General features: G+C 35.3%; 1 protein-coding gene across 1 annotated transcript in view; it reads left to right on the top strand.

Moving 5' to 3' along the window:
- Nucleotides 1–2,128: 2,128 nt before the first annotated feature.
- Nucleotides 2,129–24,914, top strand: part of LOC128871983 (zinc finger protein 1) — a 91,166-nt gene continuing 68,380 nt past the window's right edge. Inside the window, exon 1 of the mRNA XM_054114214.1 lies at nt 2,129–3,086. Within this exon, the coding sequence (XP_053970189.1) occupies nt 2,993–3,086 (94 nt within the window). The 5' untranslated portion in view covers nt 2,129–2,992. The remainder of the gene's footprint in view (nt 3,087–24,914) is intronic.

Here is a 24,914-nt window from a genome sequence, read left to right as displayed (position 1 = left end):
ACAAAGCATTAGGACTTCGAAATTGTAATATATTGTTACCACATTTTGTAATAAACGAGTTTTTACTTCTTTCAATGCGATGTTTCAAATTTCACAGCATCCCAAGATTAATAATACGTTCACATATGCATTAATCACCTATAAATCCACCAAATTAATCTACCCGTTCACCTGCAAAATTAACAATCAGCTGCCAATACTGCTTTAACAGGTTTTTCTTCATAGAAATTACATATTTTGATAGAATATTTTGCTGGTTTCTTTAATTATTACTAACGATATGAAGAAAATACAAGGAGAAGAATTAGTTAATTTAATTGCGCTATTGGCTGCTAATAATAAGCAGTTGGGGGAAATCCGTATGCGACGCTTATTGAGGTTGCAAAAAATTATGGCAGCAATACGATTGTGGATATTCTATATTACATTTTATAATAAGTAATAAGTGGACAAAATGTTTATGGGCACACCCGTTTTTCTGTAAAATGAATCCATAATTAATAATATTTAAACAAACGTTTTATTACAATTATGTTTACAGACCTGTTTTCTTTGACGACATCCATTTCATTTAGTTTTTATTTTTATGTTTCTCCTTACATTCGTAATAATAATTACCGATAACACAGAAAACACATATGTATGTATTTATTCACAAACATGCATATAATGTCAAACACGTTTATTTATTGCATTAATCAATAATTTTAATTAAATAAATTTATTTTAAAAATTTAAAGAGCTGGTAAATAATAGCTAATAACGTTTAACATTCCTATTTAAAACGATAACGGCCAATAACGTACCAACTTAACAGCAATTTAAGTTCTGTCTATTCTTGTCCGAACGTGTTCTCAGCGCCGCCAACGTGGGAATCAAGTGGGCTGTGCTGCTGCTGCTCTGCTTCTGTTGTTGATGTTGCTCAATCAGAATAGGCAGAGAACCAGAGAGAAAGTCAACAACAAATTCACACATGCACAAGGCGTGCTATACCGTTATTGCAAACAACAAAAATAATAATAGCAACGCCAACACAACCACCACCATTTGTATTTACCAGTTCTCTGCCGACGGCTCTCCACCGCTAAAACAATTTAAGTTAGCAGCAAGCACCTTTTAGCAGAAGAGCAACACCGCCCTCTCAGCAGGAATAGAACAACAACAAAAAGCACTACAAACTCTAGAATAAGGTGGTGTGTAAATTTGAATTTATCGTACTCGAAGCAACAACAGAATCAGCAAAAATACACAACGAAATGGATGTACATACATACATATGTATATATGTACTTACATACCTGTACGATTATACAGGAAAGTAATATGGTAGCGGCCACCGTAGCCGAATCCTTTGTGCGTGATTACCATTCGGAATTCGAAGAGAACGTAGGTTCGAATCTCCGTGAAACACCAAAATCGGTTTTCTTTTAATAGCGGTCGCCCCTTGGCAGGCAATGGCAAATCCCCGAGTGTATTTCGGCCATGAAAAAGCTCCTCATAAAAAACCATTTGCCGTTTGGAGTCGGCTTACAACTGTAGGTCCCTCCATTTGTAGATCAACATCAAGACGCACGCAACAAATAGAGGAGGAGCTCGGCCAAACACCCAAAAAGTATGTAAGCGCCGACAGATGTAACAGGACTGTAACGGGAATATAACGGTGTACAGCCGGTGTTCTAGTCTGTTATATAGTGGTAATTTTTGCTACAGAGTGCACGGCTACAGCAGCACACATCTCAAGAAGAGAGCAACGTAGATTCGGAATCTTGATGAATCGGTGGTGTTGTTGCAGTTGTTATCGTGTTGGTGGTGGCAATGGTGCTGTTTGCAACTGTGGGCAGTTTTAGTGCGGTGGTTCTCTACTACCTACACTGTCGCCATTCACATATGTATGTACATATGTATATACATAAGTACTCCTTGGCACTTTAGTAAAAATTCTGTTCCTGGCTTATCTCCGCTATGTTCACACACACGAACGCTGCGAGCAGTGGTAGCGTCTGCGCCGACGGAGCTGCCAACTGGCACGATGCTGTTGACGGTAATTGCACGGCGATTGTCGACTGTGGCAGCCAGCAGTCACGCAGCACGGCAGCATGCCTGCGACACAGCCACACAAAAATCATCACAAGAAATTGTAGTAGCGACTAGAACGTCGCGCGGTTAACACACGCGTTGTTTCCCAAAATAATTGAATTAAAATTCATATTGAAGCAAAATGAAAACTTGGATTTCAAAAAAGGGTTAAGCAAATAAAATGCATGGCAACAAAGCGAAAGATTAAGTTAACTTAAATAAAAGAAGAAACAAAAATTATTTGATAGAAGAAATAAACAGTGAATGTTACAAAGCGAATTTGAAAAGAATTCATAAAAATTACGGGAAAGTTTTCAAGAATTAAAAATTTGGAAATGAAATAACTGAAAAAGCGCGGGTTTTATGAAGATTAAGAAGTTTTCTGTGCGATTCAAACACAAAAATTATAGTGTCACTCTCCCATATTTCAACTAAGCAACCGGTTGCGTTGCTACAGAAAAATAACAACATTTGAAGAGTGACTAGAAAAGAATACAAAACAAATTAACTAAATTGTTCGTAATTGCAATAAGCAACAAAAATAAGTGAATACATATTAGTAAAACCCAATTAGTCAGCTGAAGATGCACGCATACATAGAAAAGAAAGTAGTTTCCTTATTCAACGTGTCGCCATTTTCCCAACAGAAATTAACACGTCGGTCACTATAAACACCAGTGCTGATAAAAACAAAAACTTAAATGAAAAAATCTAAACAGTACTTATTCAAAATTTTCGTTTAATGGCGTCGGCAATCAGCTATCACGTTTAGAAGAAATAAAAAGACTTGAAAAAATCGTTGGTGCAAAAATGAATTGACACAACTCAAAACCAAGCCGTTGCCGCCGTCGTATTGCCGATTTTTGCTGTTCTCTTAGCAATAAACTAAGCGTTAAAACAAAAAAATCTCATTCCAATGTTGTCTTGCCTGGTGCCGTCGACATCACGTTTTGGCCAAGAGGATAATATAAATCAAAGTATGCCATCGTCACCAGCGTTCGCCGTGCAATGTAAGTGCAAAATAGGATAATAAATAATAGCAGGGGAACAACAGAAACAATCTTATAATGCAATTCATATTAAAACAATACAGATTTTATTTCAATATATTATAAAACATAGCAGGTATCCTCCATTCTTCGAGAAATCGTTGCCCCAAATAAGAAATTAAATGTTTTAAAAGAACTTTCTCAAGCTTAAAATTGTCCATTTCAAATGAACTTGCAAACAAAATTACAGAAATCAATCAAGCTTTCTGCATTCCTTAAAATGTCTATTGTCCATTTTTTTAACTCCGCCGCCTTACTTTTTGTAAGTTTAATAAATAGATTATAGAAAAGGTTACAAAAGCGTATATTCACGTTTTGAAAGTAGTTAATAATTAATACTTAATGATGATTCTTCGCTCTACTCTAAAATTCCACTAAAAGGAGGACGCGGCGACTACGATATGGCATTTTTACCGACGATCACCTTCATTAATAATTTCAATGCCAGCACGGATATAGAGCCTGAAATATGAAATATTACACCTATGCACTCGATGTAACATAAATTTTAGAAAAGGTGAAAAATCTTTTCCAAAAATATTATTTATATGGTTGTTATAACATCTGCCTATTTGAAAAAAAAAAATAACCTTTCATTACCACTTTTCAACCAAAATCGCGGGTCGTTCGAAAAAGAAGGGCTATTTTTCAGACTTCGGCAAATCCTATTATTCGGAAAGTATCAACAAACTAGAACAGCGTTGGACGAAGTGTAGAAGCCTAAAAGAAGACTATGTCGAAAAAGGTTTACCCCAGACAATTAAGTAGTTTTTGTTTTTTACACCGACTTTTCAAACGACCCTCGTATTAAAAGTACTTCATTAGATAAAAATAACTTTTACATAGGGAGGCATAGTAAATTGAACACTTGAAAGTGACATCTAGGTATTTTGAGTTATGGCACTATTGAAGAAAATGAGCAATATCCCTTGGGCAGTTTTCTGAAACACTTACAAAAATACTCTTTCACACTGGTAGCAATCAAAATGCAGCGAAAACACTTTCTCTTCATAGAATAGAAGAGAAAAAATATGTACTTATATACAGATATATGTATATACTTCGCATCTGTATGTATGTACATAATAATAGTTTTCAGCTACCCATACCGGATGCTTTTTCATAAAGAAATTTCACAATAAGTAGTTTATAGAAAATATTCCATTAGTAATTCCACCTAAAGTGAACCTTTCATTAATCAAATATCAAAGACTTCATCACTCAAGCAATTGTTTCATCTTAGCAAAGTATCTTGTTTTGGTAGAGCTTAAAAGCTTACAGGTATACTAAAAAATTTGCACAAACCCCTTTGATTGTTTGCTTCATTAAGGCACATTTTAATACTATTTTGTTTAATAGTAAACGTCTCCGTTTATGTAGTACGAGTGCAAAGGTCTTTGTTTTACTTTTTGATTTACTTTGAATATTTATTAAAATGTTATCAGTAAAATGTATTCCGTCTGTTTATAGTGATTTTCATACTTCATTAGAGAATGTTTTGCCTCGAATAGATGCCTTCAATAATATTTGTCTACGTGCGATTCATTCATAATTCTTAAAAATCACCGCAACTTGGTTTTTATGTCGTTTCGCATTATTTTCGTTTCGTTTTTTTCATTTCATTTTTTGCTAATAAATATTTTATCAGTTAGTACACATACACATTTTTTTAATATATATAATTATACAATTTCTTAATTTTTCTTTGCTATTTCCGTTTATTTATTCAGTTTTAATAATTTTTTGAAGTAATCTTTTGTATGTAGTTTTTCTCTTTCGAATGCAGTTCACCGCCTTTGCCTTCATACTCTTTGACCATATTTCACAAACACAAAACGTCACTTTAGTATTTGCTCATTTTAAAATAACTTTCTACTGACGTCATGCGGAAAGTTTTGCTACTACTAAAATTTCCTATAAGTCAGCTTATGGTAACTGTAAATACATTTTCAAATAATTCACGCGCTCTGGTGTTACTACAAATAACTGAGTTTTATTATATACTGTGCTAAAATTCCTTTAACAAATTCGCATCCAACAAACACGCATACAAGTATATAAAATTTAAAATATGTGCGGGTAGGGTTGCCAGATTTTATATAGTAAAACTGGGGTACTTTTTTGAAACTCTTCTCAACTACTTCCGATTCGCGCAAAAATCTAAAATAAAAATAAAAAAAAAAATGTATAAATTTTTGATGACTATATGCGTATATATGTGTCGTATGTACAGCTGTGTTAAAATATTATAAAAAATTAAGCAAAAAGCGTGAAATAAAAGGTGTACTCAGAGGGCGTAAATTATTTGAATTCTTGAGAATGCAAGAATAAATTGTGTCTTGAGTAATAAATAATAAATACATAATACATAAGAGCGTGAGAACTTAAAATGATAATACAAAACAGAAATATTGGGAATCAATTTTTTATATTATAATTCGGCATATGTCAGCCACTGATACGAGTTACATGGTCCATTCTAGTCTAATTTGACTACATTTTCTAATAAATCTGAATAATAAAAAAATGAGCCTTATCAGAAATGTGCGACGCAATCGATGGGTTCAATTCTTGCACGAGCTATATTTTATAGGCGCGTAAGGCAAGATCCCTAAAGCTACGGCGACACGCTCATGCATTTGCTGTCCAGCAGCTTATATGTGTGCGTATCGGGTGCATGATGCTTGCCCTTAAAAAAAATTAAAATGTTTGATTTTCATCATGCAAAAGCCGACAACAAGTATGTGTGACATGAAACAAGTACGTGTGTCACCCGACACGCACACATATAAGCTGCTTGACAGCAAATGCATAAGCGTGTCACCGTAGCTTAAGTAAAAGTTTCCACGTAGTACGAATAGAATGATAAAAGTCCATGGGATTTCGCGAACAGATTTTTTTTTCAAAGTAAATTTCCCCAATTTAAAGGCGTTGTTTTGGCGTGAAATGATTCATGATGACTTGCCAAACCTTACTGAACAGAAATGTCAACACCTTTCACAGTAGCCAAACCAAAATTACCATTATCGATAGTTCTAATGCAGCCAAAAACACCCCATATACAAAAATTATAATAAAAGGACTATAGTGTTTTTAAACATTTCGGGCCATACTAAATATAGAAATGTCAATAACAATAATTTATTTTTAGTTGTACAGTTCACTGATTTGCAATTCTTACAAAACTGCCAGTCTATCCTTTATATAATTGTAAAACATTCAAATTCACTTCACAATGAACTTATTTTCTTTGGTTTATTGATATAAAATAGGAAAAGGGATTCTGCACATAGCATCTACGTATATCGATAATGTGAAGCTCAATCTTCCTAAGGTTGCAACTTTTTCAAATTAAATAAATAGAAGCTAATTTTGATTGGAAAAAACAACTCTTCTTTATAAAAGAAACTTTAAAGCCAGACTTTTGTACAGTAAGATAAACCAAGACCCTCTATAACCAACACATTTTCCATTGAACCAAGATCTCTATGCGGTTCACCCATCATAATCACAGCATTCAATAAAACACCGTCCTTAAACTAAGCCACATTTCTTATAAGGATCACCAGAAGTAGGCTGCATTCGCTAGGGCATACAAATATGTATGTACATGCATACATATGTATGTATGTATGTATTTGTTATGTACTAACTCTACTATTTCCTATTTCTGATCACTACTCTTTTACTGATTTTGCTATTAGTCATCAGTAATTCCTATTTATTGCGCTATTTATTTCGTGTCTCAACAGCTGCCAACTGAATCAAAAATCCAATATCTGCCTACACTCTACACTTGGAAGCACGTCGTTTATGTTTATATGTGCATATGTAGATACTCATTTTGTGTTTGTTTGTTGAGATCACCACAACCCACTGTGTGGTCCTTCAATCCAGCACTGAGTTAACATCAAGTACACAGTGCCTCTAAGGGGCACATAAGCACATAAGCATATGTGCATAAACAATATAACCAAATCATATTTATATCCTCACATACATCCAAAAAATTCACCTTAAACCGTAGTTGCAGAAAGTTTACAAACACACACTCACACATGCCCTGATCGTGCATCAAATTACAGATCGCAAGAACAACTTGCTATTTCGTGCTGTGAGGTAAGAAAACAATGGAAAGAGTTTGAGCCAAGCACACTTTTGTCAATACCGCCTATACATAAAATTGAGCAGACCAAAATGCACATACAGATGCATACATATATATATACCTACATATCCATATCTTTAGGTGGCATACAATGTTACCTCAAACCGATCACTCTGTGAAAAAGTATAATAATAATAAACACCTTAAAATGCTGCTTCAACGAAATTATGAACCACAAGCAAAGGCATCATGAGTGTGATGAGTAGCCCGAAAAATGGAAAACACTTTATTTGTAAACAAAAAGCATTCAATTTTTAAACAAGTCTTTTTATTGTATATTGTTGTTATCGAACACGAGGGTCTTTCAACTCGTTCTAGGTAAAGTAAGAAATCCTTTCGAGAGCAGAGTACCGCATAAGTATTTGTTTAGATTGCAGCAAAGTAGGGAAGTGTAGTAACTGAAACTGTCGTCTGATTTATTGGAAAACAATAAAATACGGTTTATCCTATTTTAGTGATTCGTGTGGAAAAAAGCGCGTATTGATAAAGGTATTTTAATTAGAGTTTATTTCAGGTTAGCAAAAATGTGAAGTGTTCTTAATGTGGTTGGGACACTTTAAGTGACTGAGTTTTTGGTTTTCAAATAATAGTGTAACAATTTTTTAAGTGGTTGAAAAATGCGGTAGAAATTTATAGTTTGTATTGTACCTTAGAAACTTATAGTTGTTACGAACCCTTCAAAAATTTTGTTATACGCCATGCGAAAATGTTGCATATGTATTTCACAAGAGATAAAAAGCAGAATTTAAAAATATATTTACATACATACACACTTCTATATAGAATATAATAAAATTGAACGATTTACCTCTATTTGAGCTTAAGTACACAGATAAATTGAAATACGCTGTACAACGTTCACCCTTTAGCGGTTTTAAAGGGGAACTAAGGTCATCAAACTGAAAGCGCTGCGATTTTCACTGATCACCGCCATAGGAATTTTGAACAATGTCAACGGATTCATAATCAGGGACCCCAAAAACCGTCGTTAGCTCACAATATTATGCAACTCGATCATAACCACTGAACGCTATAGAGTTAGCCCCATTTCATTTAAAGTCGGTTACTTTTTTCCTTTGAACTTGAATATGCATATAGTTTTTATAGTGGAAGATTCAAGCTTTAATTTAAGTATAGGTTGAAGTCTTCTCCCACGTCAGGTTTACAGAAAAGGAGAGATAAAATACCTAAGAAGACTTTTTTATTTGTTCTTCTGCCTCAAAACCATGGCATAATGAGCAGCGTGTTAAACACGCAAAAATCATCACGAAATGGACTTTGTAGTGTTGTGTTATCTATAGCAATTAACTTTATTGAGTGTGACACTCTATGAATGTCCCGTCTCCGACTTACTAACATTATTAGTAGAAAATAACGGTAAGGGTATCTTATTATACAGAATGTGTAGTTGTATTTACTTAAAAAATGACGGTTTTCCCGACTATTTAGTTTTCTCTAATGCAGCGTCTTCTAGCAAACGTTATGAGGAAAATATTCCATATTAGATAAAAGTGGACCCTAGGCCTATAACCGAGCTAAAACATATTCTATATTAGCAAAAAAATGGACCCTAAGCCTATAAGTGTGAAAAAAGAATATTTATTTTTAATCTACATTTTGTTTAAGATCTCAGTATTTTACGCAGTAACCTTATTATATCATATTTTTTTAAGCCCTTTTTGATTCGTTTCGAAGCACTTAATGCGTATTAGTATGACTGCGTTCAGTCACGGCTAATCGAGTTTCCTCGCATTTGTTTTTGTTCAAACCGAACTAAAGCACCATTTTGAGACCTCCAACGGGCAGAAATCCACAGCTAACCGGAGCTCTTAATGTAATGGAAAAGACTGATCGGAGTTAGGTTGGAAGAAAGGAGCACCCAGTGATCTTAATCGTCTAGCTGCAAAGCACGGACATTTACAGATAAAGTGCTCAACAGACTCCTTCTCTGAAAGGTCCCACAGCTTCTACAATGGGAACACACATAAGTAATATACATATGTATATAAACATAATGTTGCCACTATACCACATTTAGGCGCGCTCTCCCATATCTTGTGTCATTTCACGCTCGCTGCATGTCTTCTAATTTAAAAGAGGTAAATTATACTCACACAATGACTTCTCCACACATTTTTACTTTTTACACATTTAAAATCAGTTGAAACACATTCTTGTATTGTAATTGAAATCAAGTATTCTTTTATATATAATACATTTGAAATCAAATAAATCAATCGATTTGCGTATTGAACCATTTCAATTCTCCAAGTTGTTTTCGAACAGTGTATATTTGTGGATGGTCCTTTAATTAGAGATATCAAAAAATCGATTTTAGAAATATTACGTATGAAAATTTATTGCAGTATTGAAATAAGCAGCACACAATTGAAATTTTTTCAAACGAAATAGTCCCAAAAACGCATTCATAAAAAAGCACAGCAAGCATGTACGAGTATTTCACTTAAAATAAATACTTATGCACATACATAAGTGTTTACGCAGATACGAAATTTTTTATTGTTTTTGTGTTTGTTTCATTTTCTGTAAATTTATGCATCTCTTTCTGTTTCGGCCTGTACCACACAGAAGTTGGCCAATTGAATCGTGATTTGGTCACATACATTAACATTAGCCATTGTGTGTGTATGAGTGAACAGTTTTCGATAGCCTTGTAGCTAATTTCATTTAAAATTTTATGATTTTTTCTCTTCCCACAAACATTGATAAAGTGCAAGCAGTGAAAAAATGTCATTTAGCAGTAAACAAAAACAAAAATAATTAAATTGGGTGAAAAGTGATACTATCAAATATATATATGTATGCGATTTTTTGCATAAGAGACAAGTAATTTACGCAACAAATCGTATTTTTACTTATCTGCGCCACTGCACCATTTAAGCGACCATTAGTGCCACCATCTTTCAATGCGCCATTGTTGAAACACCACAATAACAACCTGTTAAACCGTCTCATTTGTTACATTAACAAATAAATGCACAGGCCGCTTGTACATACATTCACACACTTGAAGGCGCCTTTGCATTGAGCATTGGTAGCACCTCCTACCAATTATAAAACAAAAGAAGCAACCACAACAAGTCAAACCACAAACAAAGAGACAATTCGACGGAGGCAAGCCAAGCAAACAAAGAGCACCTGCGCCGGCAACTACCTCGCCCATATACGAACGCTTGAAAGGTTGGCATGAAGTCAGGTAACAAGTCAACAGGTTTTAACCCTCATTGCGCCCACACAAGTGTACGCCTAAATGACGCTCTGACAAACAAACAAACGAGCCATCGCGTCTAGTATGGCTGAGGGTTTTGACATGCGCACGCGAACAGGTAAATAAGCGCCAGCCACATGCTGCCTTTACATACAGTCACGTGACGTACGCAATACAACTACAAACACACCTGCGCAAAATAAAACCAGTAATTTAGCCAGCTACCTGTGCTTGTTGCCGTGATGTGCGAATGGAGTTGCCGGCAGCCAAACGAGACCACAAGGAAAAGGTAAATAAATTTGTTAAACAGAGTTGCGGGGTATCCTGAATTTATTGCCAGACAGCGGTCAGACAGCTAGGACGATACTTAACTACATAGAAGACAGTTAAAAAGTCAACGAACAATATGACATGCACTTGCTGTGACTTGCCGTGTTTGTTTGGAGTTTTTCTATTTGTGCTGCTGTTGATCTATGGGTCTCATCGCTAATGCACCCAAACACTTCTATTTGTGTACTTACTCACTGTTGAGTGCGTCCTATCACAGATATTTGTTTGCTTGCTTTTTGGTCACCTTTGTTAGGTTTATTTGTGTATTTGCTTACGTTACACTTGTCATAATCTCTTTGTTGTGTCCCTGGAACAGTGATTATTGCTATCAGCTGGTGATAGGTGGACAATTTATTATTGTCGCTCTTCAAAAGGCTGCAATTCCACGAAAATTTACTCGTATCGTTGGGACAATTGATTTATTACTGTTTTATCTATGCGCTGTTACTGACGTGCCATTCTCGTAGTCACGTAAATTGTTTGAGTTTAGGATTTGGAGCGATAGATATAGATATTCACTGCTGTAAATAAGTACCGATGCCCACTGTAGCAGAAGAAGTGGAGTTATGCGTAACTGTCATTCCTTTGGTCTCGGGTTCAAAGTTCAAATTTTGATTTGATGTAACATCAAAAATACATGCCATTTAGTTTCACCTGCCAATGGTTCTAGAAACCAATCAAATGCCGGTCGAGATGCAGATCAAACCGTTAATTAACTGAGTTACTCATCTTTCGTGGAGCAACGAGTAAAACAAGCATTTTCGGCAGTACATCTTTTCGAAAAAAAACGAAGTGCTACAAATTTCGGCAAGGCAGTCGGCTGTAACAGATCAAGAGACGTGTCCTACTATTTATCTGTATACTTTTTTCGCTTCTTAGACGAATAAAAAACAAATAGTTTACTAGTTCTATTGGCTGTGTTTTTTAAAGCTTAAGAATATTAAACAAAACAGAAATATTGTTGGAAGGAATGTTTTTTTAATACAATCTGGTGATATCCGGCATATTTCCGCCGAGACTTCGAGTTGAATAGTCCATTTGATTAGTCCAAATTTGCCACTACTGAATAGAAATGTCAACACAGTTTGCCTTTCTCAGTTGTCAAACCATAGTAATCGATATCAATAGATCTCATGCAGTTAAAAAAACATTTATAGTTAAACTACACACAAAAAAATGATAGCACCTCAACATTTTGACGATTTTGGACTCTTTTAATTTTATGTTTGTTTGTGAATGTGAATTATTTTTTACAAAAGTATAGCTCATTGTCTAATCAAGCCCAATTTAAAAATAATATAAAAAAAATTAGAAAAAGACCCACCAGTTCAAAGTTCCACGGTTTTTAATTAGAATTTCTAGAAAAATATATGGTATGCAGTTTTACAGCTTATTAAAGTTTCTGAAAAATTCAGTTGATTTGTTATAATTTTTTTAGACTAACATGACTTTTGTTAAGAACGAAAATACACAACATCATCAGGGAAAAGAGTTATCAAAAATCAACAAAAATTTGATTCCCTTCATGATGGATATTTTCAACAACAATTCAAAATATTTGCAATTACATTTTATTATATATTTATGTACATACACCTAGGCAAAGAACATCAATGGCAGCATAAATTCGCTGCCAATTTGTTTTATTTCGTATAAAAGTATTGTAGTTATTTTGGATATTTTATTGCACTCAAATTTAATGGGCTGTGAAACTGATATTTTGATCAAAATTTGTAAAATTTTTATTAATTTTGTACAAAGCCTGTAACTGCGATTACTATGCTCTTTGTTATAAAATGAACTGTGTTTTTCTGTTTTTAAATTAATCAAATGAAAAAATAAATAAATTAGTAGTTAAAACTTGACGAAATTCTGAGGCTATAAAAAGGGTTTGAAAAGTCTCTGAATATTTATCCAATTTTTATCAATTTTGTACAAAGTTTGTAACTTAGATTAATATGGTCCTTATTAACATATTAACTGTGTAATTTTATAGAAAAATTAGTGAAGTCAAAAATAAATAAAGAAATAGTCAAAATGCAGAGGTGCTATAGCTTTTTCGCGGGCACAAATATCCAGTATATATAAAAAAGATATAATACGAAGTACTCAAACTGCTGTTTACAATTGCGGTTAAAAAGATATCTGTATAAATTTTATATTGTAATATATTATATTGTAATACTAGACCTAATACACTTATAATACTTGGTTGGAGTTTAATCAATAAAATGTACATGAAAAATTGTAACCACATGTGTTTGCATTATGAAATAAACCTGTAACGCATGAATTTTCTGAAAGAGTTCTATACCTCACTTAATAATACTCTCTAACCATCGCGGCACTATGAAAATATCTAAAAGTATAAATTAATGTTTCTTTGCATTCATCTACATATGTACATACCAATGAACTTAATAGAAACAAATTTTATATTTTTGCTTGCAAAAAACTCGTGGCGCCAAATGATTGATATTTTCGACAACAACGCAGAATGTTTACGAGTACTTTTTATTATATACAACTTAGACAAAATACATCAACGGCAGCATAAATTCGCTGCCAATTTGTTTTATTTCGTATAAAAGTAATATAGTTATTTTGAATATTTTTTAAACTTATAAATAGCTTTTGTTTTTAAATAAAAAGTATATGTATGGCAAAAACGCCGAAACACATGTTTAGCATAAATATTAGATTTGAGAGATAATAGAGATTAAAGCAATAAATTGAAAAATATTATTCAAGTAGAAGAAGAGCTATCTGCAAATAGCCAAGCCAAACGGGCGGTACAAGGATTACTGAAAATGTGTACGAATTCGACTTAAGCGTATTTGTTTATAATATTTACTTATACTCATGCACAGGCACATGTACATATTTGAATGTGTGTATGTATGTATGTATGTATATTTGAATAGTTTTAATAACAACGGTAAGTGCTCTCACGCAGCGCTCAGATGGTTTTGTAATTATTGAAAATTTAATACGATTTTCCATTAAGGCAAACAAGTGTCGTGCACCTACATACATACATACACTCATATGTGCACATGTATGTACATGGGCATTATTGATATTATTGGCTTGTGCTGATGCGATTGGCTGACTGACAAACGCGAGCACCGACAGTGAAAAGTAGAGGTGGATTTGCCTGGAGCACCGTTCATACATATGTATGTACATACGCACAAAACTTTGCGATGGCAATATCGAAGTTGAGGGTAAACAAAACATAAACCTGTCAATACGATAAACTCATTCCAACAAAGTGAAGGTGCGAACTAAATGGTTCCGCCAACAATGTACTCCAAAGTCCACACACATTCAAACGCATATGAATTGCTTTAGCTGCAGTTGCATGTATTCATAGGTGTGAAAGAGGTGTACTGCACGCGCTATTGGGTGGCGTTGGCGGCATCTGCAATTCTAATTCGTTACCCACGATTGGAAATTCACACAGTTAATTGAATTTCAACGCCACAATGCCGCCAAAGCAATTAACGTTTTGTGGAAATTTATGAAACGCATGCAAACGTAAAGGTGTGCATAGTGGTGTTTATGGACGATGTAGAAACCAACAATGGCTTAAACTATAGATGAAATATTCGTAGCAGAACTATGAAGAAAAATAAAAATAAATAGTCATAACTAGAAATTGAACGGATGTAGAATATGGAGCAATTTGTTACACGATGTTAATGGAGCATTTTCAAAGCCCGGTACTGCATTTGTTTACAGGGTAGCAAGTACGAAGAGCCATATATTTATATGTATGGATATGTCATTTGTAGAACAGCATCAAGACGGAGGAACAACATCAAAAATTACAGAACGGAATTGACGTATGCAAAATTGCGCGTATTTCTCTGCTACAGTAGTGGCACAGCAAACTAATATTTTTAGTACGAAATGTCACCCTGACAACGAGCACAAACTTTACATTGTTTGATCGATACTTTACAAGATATCGATCACTACAGCCATCTACCGCGAAAATAATGGATTTCTTTTAAATAAGGAAGCATTTAAAGACATTTTTTTTGACAGGATCTTGTTCTCTACATTTGAGCATGGCAACGTATACCAATGAGGAATATGCATATTAGGCCGGGTCGATTTGTGGGGAGGCAAAAAAATCGCCCATCGCTCTGTGAAAATCATATTCTAGGGATCAAAATAAAAAACTTTGCCGAAGGAACCATACCTCTAAAACGAATTCTGATGCCTTTTGTGGGGAGGCAAAAAAATCGCCCATTGCTCTGTGAAAATCATATTCTAGGGATCAAAATAAGAAACTTTGCCGAAAGAACCATACCTCTAAAACGAATTCTGATGCCCCCCAATTCGGGTCGAACTTTTTAGTTTCTTTTCTCATGTAAAGGCAAAAAATGGTGATATTCTGAAATGATTGTATGGGGAACCCCCCATGGGAGTTTCAGGGATATGCCACTGGCATGGGTGGATCGGCCGTCCAAAGTTAGTGGGGGTCGGTCATACATTTGGGCTCGATTAGACCACTCTAAATGGGTCAAAGTGGGATTTTTCGTTCGACCCAAATTGGGGGGCATCATAATTCGTTTTAGAGGTATGGTTCCTTCGGCAAAGTTTCTTATTTTGATCCCTAGAATACGATTTACACAGAGCAATGAGCGATTTTTAAATCGACCCGCCCTAATGCATATCAATACGCCGTCTCACAACAGAACAAATTTCTCACAGTCTTCTGTAAGTTCCATTACAGACACAATACATATGTAAGTATTGCTCAAATTCTGGATGCTAATTTTTCGTATTAAACATATTCAAACAATAAGAGTTACATCTTTTAACATCAGGCCGACGGACACAAATTTACTCTTAACATATAAAACAGGGTCTGGTTTTTATACGAACTCAATAATATTTAAGTGGAATCTAAATGAAGTGGAAAGAAATATGGCAACCAAGTTTGGGCGAGTTTTAATAAATTGTTATCGAGATATGTATACTCATTTCCCTTGCATCATATTCATTTTTTTGATTCATCCTTTGTACCAAATTTGACAAATATCGCGTTTTTTGTTTTCTTAAAAATTACCGTTATAGATGGGTGTGGTTATTAACTGATTTCTCCCATCTTCAACACCAACCTACCATGGATAAAAAGTAATATATGTGCCAAGTTTAACTGACTCTTCGCGTGCATGAACGGACAGACGGACAGATATGCCTAAATCAACTCCTCTCATTATTCCGAGCATTTTGATGTATGTCTATATCTCTCTCGATATCTTCATGACATTACATACTACCGTGATGAAACTTGTGCACAAGTGTGCGGGCGTAAAAAAATAACAAGTTGGCAAAAAATTTAAAATAAGTACAAGAATGTCAATTCAGAGATATTTTGATGTACCGGTAACATCCGGTTACTTATTCTGTATGAAGGATATCTAGAAAGCCTTTCAGCTGAAGAATGCCTCTATGCATTGATTTGATATCTGCGCTTTTGACATAAATAAATTAAAAATAAATAAATAATTGGCGCGCACGTTTCTGTTAGGTGTTTGGCCGAACTTCTCCTCCTATTTTATTTATTTATTTGCTTTATTTTATTTTATATTTCCTTGCTTGGGCTACACCAATTTGTTTCTGCTGCTTTCCACTATTTCTCCTTAGGTATTTGTACACTCGCAGAAAAGAATACAAGAAAATTTAACACACTACAAACACCTTAATCTAGCGCAATTAATTTTACTCAAACGCTTGCAGATTAATTCCGCCCATCCACGCGCTGCCGTTAGCACACACAAACAAACCCATATTAGCTACTTTTAGGCGCCTAGCACTGCAGATGCTCAACCCAACACTTGTATCCTTCGCTGGTATTTTAGTTGTTGTGACACTATTCTAAATACCAACCTTCGTTCGGAATGGCAGCTGATGGCTGAAGGTAAAAGATATGTTGCTGTTGCGTTATTTTCTCACAAAAGCACAATTTTAACTAATGAACACCCACCTCATACCGTTGACAAAATTCACGCTCCAAATTATAATTTATAAGCGTTTATGTCATTACTTGTAAAGCAAACTAACCAGACACTGGACAGAATATTTTAAAGATTTCACTATTCGAGCAAAGAAATACGCACTCAGCAGGCATTGACGTTGTAATCGATCAAATGAGTGTTCGTAAATTAAGCAAAACGCAACGTCGCTTTCAATTTGTTAAACAGATCAAAATCGCTGACGTGCCATATTTTACACAAGGTAGTGGCGAATTCTGTCTACGACTACAATCAGTTCTAGTTAATATGCTTCTACCATAAGTTACTTAAAACTATGCTAATTTTGTTTTTGGTGCCACTTGAATTGTTTTTTTTTTGTCGTCAAGAAATTCAAGTTGATTTTATTTTGATGGCGTTCAGCAGCTGAGAACGGTGACTATACACCTTACAACAAAGAAAACAGCCAGAAACTTTGAAAACGTTGTCATTTTATTTTACTTTGTAGAAGAAAATTAATTATCGATGTTGAAGTAGCAAATGAAATGCATACAAATTTATAAACAAAAAATTTACAATTTGTTTTAAAAAATTATGCCAGCAATATTTACGCATACAAATGACATACAAACGCACTTGGAAAGCAATGTATAGACCCATACGTACATACAAACTTTATGAGTGTGAATATGTACATACATATGTACATATATACACATATATATAGTGCATATGTATGTATGTACGCCTGTAGACAAGTTCTCTTCGTAGAAAAGAAAATTTTTGTCGAGCCAGCAACAATAAATCAGAATTTAGTTCTTTCCTAATTTGTGCCTGCTTCGAAGGGGTTACCTAGTGACGTCCGTGTAAATGTTTATACATGTGTTTGTATGGGGAAGAAGTGTATAGGTGCTCCATGTTTATACAAGCATGTTTGCCAAAAGCCAAAGGTATTTAGTGGTTAGATTTAGATTTGTGGCGCGCATAATGCGGAAGGCTTTTAAGTGGACACGTGTTTTAGGCAAAATCCAACGCATGCATTCATTCATGGCTGTATGTATGTGTACATTAGTGTATAAGTATATTTATGAGCAAAGTGTCGCCATATTTATAAAAAAATCAGTTATAAATTGGTGGTGATGATTGAAAAAGCTAACTTTCCAAAGTTTCGCGAATAAAATTTAATGACACACACACATAACCACATACCACACGCCCTCTTCAAAAGTGGTGCAACTCAAACTTTGACATTTTTTATCATTTGGTTTTTCGTGCCCGGTGTTTCGAAGCAGTCCACTTCCGAATGGTAGTCCCGCACTAACCCATTCGACTACGGCGGTCTTCGTACTTTCTCTAATCACTATTAATTCGGTCCCCTACGATTTCTTTTCATATATACCCCGTTGCAAACTACAAACTTTTCAAAATTTTTAACTTCTAACTAGAGTTTTAGAATTTGTCTGCGTATGCAGTTTTTAATAAATTAAGTTTTTCAATATCAAATTTCTCAATGAATTTTAGTATTTGTCCTATTTCATTGAATTTTACTGCCTTCTCTGGTAAAATATGTTTACCCAGGTGTTTGTCCCCTTATACGCCCGTGCTGGGCACATGTTAGCGGTTTCATCTTTCTCCCTACAGAACCTGCAAATTCCATTGAAGTATAGTACCAGGTTAGTAAAACGATAGTTCCATCTACACTGTTAGAATTTCTGTGCTCCTGTGATGTTCTAAGATTGTGCTTATTTAATTCCATACAGTTTTTAAATCGGATTAAGTTAAGGTACCTATAAACCCGGTAGATTGTCCCAGCAGAACTTATTTGTCTTTCCCCTACTTCCTGAATGAAATAGGACAAGTTACCATTCCCTAGGCCACAAAATGAGACAAGGCCTATAAATGAGGAGACCGTTCCTTTCCTGGCTAATTTTTTTGTCATTTCGTTCCCGGTAATTCCTATATGCCCCGTATATGCGCCTGATTGTTCTAGCTTCGGATATTCATCTTAACGAGACATTCAAGCACCAGTTTTGATGTAACCGCGAAAGAGTTGAGAGCCTTAACTACTGCTTGGCTCTCAGTAAGGTTAGCTATACGTTTGTTATAGGTGCATTCAAGGTTAACGTAAGCACATTTTTCCACTTGAAATATACTTGTATTCTTGTCTAGCGCTTCCGAGTATCTCTTCCCCGATCTCTTCCCCGTTAACATGTTCTGTGTTGTCTTGTAGATTTGAGATAACCCTTCCCAAGGCATTTTATTGGCCAGTTCAGTCTTGAAGCTTTTGACAAAACTGAACATCGGTAGCATCAGGTCCCATAGCATTAGGATATCTCAGAGGTTAGTTCAGCAAGAAAAACTTTCTGCGATGTTGGTGAACGCCGAAGCCAATGGTAGATTTGGTTATTCTTAGGATAGCCCACCTTGCGTGAATTGGATATGAATCAAAGTCACATTCGAGTTGATAATTTTATGAGTGTAAAATCAAAAAACAAAATACATGAAAAAAATTAAATTAAATTAATACAAAATAATACAAAAATGTAATACCGCATTATGAAAAACATTGGCATACTGTTTTAATTAGTTATATCTAAAATAAATAATAACATCTGGCCACACTCATGTGTATATATGCAATACTTTTGCTAGATGGTCCGTCAATTTCTCCTTTCAATAGCCATAAATCAAGCTTAACACGCTAACTTATTTTTCTTTCCAATTCTTTCCCTTTTTGCATGTGTATGTGTGTGTTATTTTTCTACATATTTATTTTTCTCTTCTTCACATGTTGCTGACTTATTAATTCTTTTGTTAATGAAAATATTACTAAATAGTAATTTTTCATAACTTTTCAAAAAAATAATTTGTCATATTTTTCGCTGCTAACATTGAGTAAAGCCCACAAAAAAATTAAAAGAATAGTAAAAAAAATAAAGATTTTTTAGAAGTGGCTGCACAACTGAATTCGCAATGGCTTTAGGAAATATAATTTCATATAAATGTGAAACTTCTATATATATCAGTGAATGCGTCAAATGGGAAACACAGGCTTAGAAAATAAGCTTGAGGAATGGGTAGTATTATACATACAGTGGCGGTGAAAATAATTACAGCGCGACATATTTCAAACTTTTTACTATTACTTTTTTTTTTAACTTTTTTTATAAATTGTTGGTTAAATTATAGTTAATTTTACTACGAAAGTATATTGTAAATTGTAGAATTTTTCAATAAAAGAGTACTCGTAAAAGCTCTGTTCTTGATAAAGCAAAACAAAATGTCTGTGCCTCATAATTTTCGTACAGAAATTTAGTAATTCACTGAGCTTATTCTTCTAATTCCTTAGAGATATTTAAACATCTTTCAATGGGTTCCTTTTTTATTTGCTTACTGCCCTTACTCTCCATTAACTTAATATGCTCAGTAATTAATCATTTGCAGAGTTTGTCGGCAAGTTGACGTTGACTGTCAGTTTAATAACTGCTTTCCTTGCAAGTGTAATGTTGTAGTATTGTTAGTGCTGTTAATGCTGTTACTGGTATTGTTAAATTGCAAGGTGGCAACTGCTTTATACTCCTACTTTTGAAGTTGCTGAAAGTCAAGGAAAATTTTGCACTTAAATCATAAAGATGGAGTCACCAACATCCAAGTATACGAGTACCATATACACTGTTGGAACACAAAATAATCTATAACATTTTCAAATTTTGTAAGCATACAGTTTATTTTAATCTTAAATACATAAATATGCCTTGCTGGTAATTAATTTACTCAGCCTCTTTAAATTTACCCAACTTCCTCTTGTAATGCTTAGATCCTCTTTAAGTTTCTCTATTCTCAAAGGTAAACTTTCTGTAGCTTAATTTTCATAGGCAAAGGCAAACAGTGAAAATATGCTAACAAGTTTGAACTTTTCGTTGATAGTAAAAGGTTTTAGTCTTCTTATTGGCGTTTCAGCCGCAGTGTCCAGCGTCTGCCAAGTGAAAAACTTTCTTGAAATTTTGCCAATTTTGTATGCCGCCTGCTAGTTTGCTATTTTAGTTGTTTGTTGTTTTTGTTTCAATATCATAGCTTTCGCTGTGTTGTACAACTTTTCTACCTAATTTCTTGCGATCACGACGCGCATTCTAATAGATGTGCATTTTCGATTTAGTTGATTTGCACCATCGATTTCAAATGCTATGTTTATGAGAAATACTTATAGATACATACTTAGGCATAGAAATATTTTCAAATATGAATTAAATAAATGGAAAGTAAAATAAAATATAAATCTGCTGTAGTGTGCCGACACGCGCTGCTTTTTATTTTGACTGAAATTAAATGCGCATTTTATGTGTGCAATATCGCCTTTGGTATTGTTCAATTGCCTGTACCTTTACGTATTTGTATATGTTTATTTACATACCTTATGTATATGTAGATATTTCCAGCGTATGTGTTTTATTTACATATAATTGGCACTTACCCCTTTATTGGGAATTTGGGCGAGCGCCTCCTCCAAATGGAGAAAGCTACAATTTCATGCGCCTCCGTACGGTAGATGTTTTTTTTCATAAAGAGCTTTTTCATGGCAGAAATACACGTGGAGGTTTGCCATTGCCAGCTGAGAGGCACTCGCTATTAGAAAAAATAAAACGTTTCTATAATTTAGTATTTCATGTCCAGGGTTTCGAACCTGGGCTCTACCGAATGGTAGTCATGCACCAACCCATTCGGTTTATGAACACACATCTATGCAGCTACCAATGACCTACAAAGAAATTAACTGGATTCTAACTAGTACCATTTTGACTAACTAAACTGACTAAACTAAAGTTCAGTTTTGATCGATCAGCGTCTGCTGTGGCGAAATGGATTTATGCATGACTATCATTAAGTTTATCCTCTGGTTTATTGAGAAGATCACAACAAATCTACTCGCATGAATGAATGTATTTTGGGGATGTTTATGATAGACTACTGGAGAAATTTGGAAGCGTGTCAGGTGATGCATGAACGAATTAAACTCGGAGAAGAGGTCTGCCCAGTACATGAGGCTTTTCTTTCAACATGTGAGATGGACTATTTTGGAGATTTCGGTCCACTTAGTTATCAAGTTAGGTGTGAAATGAACGAGTATAAAAATAGTGAAGACGTTTGGGCTACTCGCGTGTTATCAAAGTGGAGAGAGAGTGTGCCTTTTTTTTTGCCAGTTCCTTCCCAAGTCAGAAGAACGGGTTTGTTATGCATAAGCGGTGCTCTTTCTTTTTTTAAATGTTGAAAGTGATTGAAGCAAGATAGTTAGTGTGTCCAATAGGGCGGGTCGATTTAAAAATCGCTCATTGCTCTGTGAAAATCGTTGTTGTAAAGAAAAGAGGATTCTAATTTTTAATAGCTTCTTTGATTGATGCTTTAAAAAACCTGTAAAGGTATTTATTTATTTTATTCTTTTAGTTTTTACATATTTTTTACAATTTGTAGTTTAATTATATTTCAGTTTTTCTTTACCTTAGTTTTCCTCTCTTATCCTTTATTTCTTTCAATTAGGCCTTATATGTGTCCGCGAGCACCGATAAAAATGAAATGAGCGATATAAAAGAGCAAAGCTTAGTTATAGTGACAAGTCATAATTTCGCACAGAGTTGCTCTATTTCGTAAATTTTTACGGGTTGCTTAAGTCGGCAACAATGTCCCCCCGGTAAGCGGACGAATCTTCGGAGCTTGCCTTGTCTTTGCCGATGTCGAGCACTGCAAGCTTTACTGCTGGTCGTTCTAAAACACCTTGCCTCGTTTTTACTTTAGCACGCCTTACTTGTCCATCTTTTGCCATCGTTGTTTCGACGACTATACCTTTTAGCCAAGTGTTCCTTTCTGTGTTTTCATCGACAATCAATACGATGTCACCCTCGCTTATGGGTTTCACTTTTTCAAACCATTTACTGCGACGTGTAAGTGATGGAATCATTTCACGTACCCATCGACGCCAGAATAAATTCGCAAACATCTCGCTTTGACGTAAATTCATTTTTAAGCTAATTTCTTCAGGTTTACAAAACGGCTTGGCTCCATTTGAACTGCCCAATAAAAAATGGTTTGGGGTAATCGGTTCCTGGTCTTCATAGTCGAGCGATAGATATGTCAGCGGTCGAGAATTAATGATCATCTCCACCTCCAGCAAAGCCGAACGTAAACTTTCATCAGAGAATCTCTGCGACGGCGAAATCTTATGCAGCACTGCCTTTGTTGTTCTTATTAGGCGTTCCCATGCTCCACCCATGTGAGGTGCAGCTGGTGGATTAAACTTCCAGGCGATACCTTTGTGAGCAAGTTCACGTTCTACGATAGAAGCATTCAGTTTAAGTAGCTCGTCTTTTAAAAAGCTATCTGCCCCGCGAAAATTCGTACCGTTATCGCTATATATTTCAACAGGGCAGCCACGGCGAGCAATGAAATTTCGCAAGCACATTAGACAGGAGTCAGTACTTAGAGAATGGGCTATTTCTATGTGTATAACTCTTATTGTCAGGCAGGTCAGCAATACTCCCCACCTCTTCTTCGCCTTGCGGTTTTCAGTAACTAAGATCGGCCCAAAATAATCGATTCCAACATATGTAAAGGGACGAGAATATGCGGCAAGCCGGGCTGTGGGTAATTGCGCCATTTGTGGAGCTTGCGGAGCGGCGTTCGCGATTTTACATACTTGGCAATTTCGCCTCACAGCTTTAAATAACGATCGCAGTTTTGGTATAAAAAACAATTGTCTTACCTCATTCAAGGCTGTCTCGTGCTGAATATGGTAAAAGCGTTGATGATAGTGATCTACTATAAGATAGGTTACTCGATGACCAGGTGGTAGAACAATGAAATCACGTTGAGGCTGGTCGCATGACTGAAAATATGTTGCCCTATTTTTCACGCGAATGAGATGCTCGTCGTCCATATAAACTTGCAGGTTTCGTAGCGGACCAGTTTTACATACAGGCTTACCAACTTTAAGCAATGACCAGTCGTCAAAATGTTCCATTTGGATTGTCTTAAAAATAAACAGTTTTGCACGCCGAAAATGACATGCGGTTAGATGACTGCCTTCCGATGTGATTTGGAGCCGTTGTTTAAGTTTTTCGATGTAAAGCACACAGTTTGCTATAGCTCTATATAGTCGAAGCCAATTCGAAAAATATTCAAAGTTGATATTTACCTTTCGCACGTTGTGAATTAGAAGCTTAGTTCGAAATTCGCTAGGGTTCACCGTACCCAGATCTTCTTGTTCCGGCCACTCTTTAGTAGGTAAAGTAAGGAAAGCGGGACCATTTATCCACTGATGAGCTACCTCAATGCAAGGCCTCGTTTTCGTAGCAATATCAGCGACATTCATTTTTGTTGGTATCCAACGCCATTCACTGATAGCAGTTGCTTCTTGGATTTCAGCGATACGAAACATTACAAATTGTTGAAATTTACGCGGATCACCATGAAGCCACTTTAGAACGGTTTTTGAGTCGCTCCAGATGCAACGTTTCTCAAATTTTATATGATGTGCTTCCTCAACCATGTTTGTTAAACGTGCACCAATTACCGCAGCCTGTAGTTCCAGTCGTGGTATTGAGAGCGGGCGCAACGGTGCGACCTTTGCTTTAGCTGCCACCAACCTACTGACGACGTGACCTCCAGCTTCAATACGAAAATATGATACGGCTGCGTATGCATTTTCACTTGCGTCTACGAACGTATGCAGTTGTACTTTACAGTCATCCTCGTAAAGGAGTGGAGAGTAGCAACGCGGTACCGACACGCTAGTAATAACGGGAATGTATTCAATCCAAGTTTTCCATTTCAATGAAAGTTCATAATTTAACGGTTGATCCCAGTCTATTCCACTTCGCCAGATATCTTGAATAAGAATCTTTAGATATGAAGTTAAGCAAGCTACTAGTCCCAGCGGATCGAAAACTGACATGAGCACTTGCAATACTTCTCTCTTTGTAGGGACGACCCTGTCCGCGAATACATTGCGCTTAAGCCGAACAAATTTGAGCACGTAGCTGAATGTATCGGATTTTGGTTCCCAGTACATACCAAGTATTTTT

This window comes from Anastrepha ludens, chromosome 2 (assembly GCF_028408465.1).
Source record: "Anastrepha ludens isolate Willacy chromosome 2, idAnaLude1.1, whole genome shotgun sequence".
Taxonomy (NCBI): domain Eukaryota; kingdom Metazoa; phylum Arthropoda; class Insecta; order Diptera; family Tephritidae; genus Anastrepha; species Anastrepha ludens.
The sequence above is the reverse complement of the archived record's forward strand: the minus strand, read 5'-3'. Positions and strand labels throughout refer to the sequence as shown.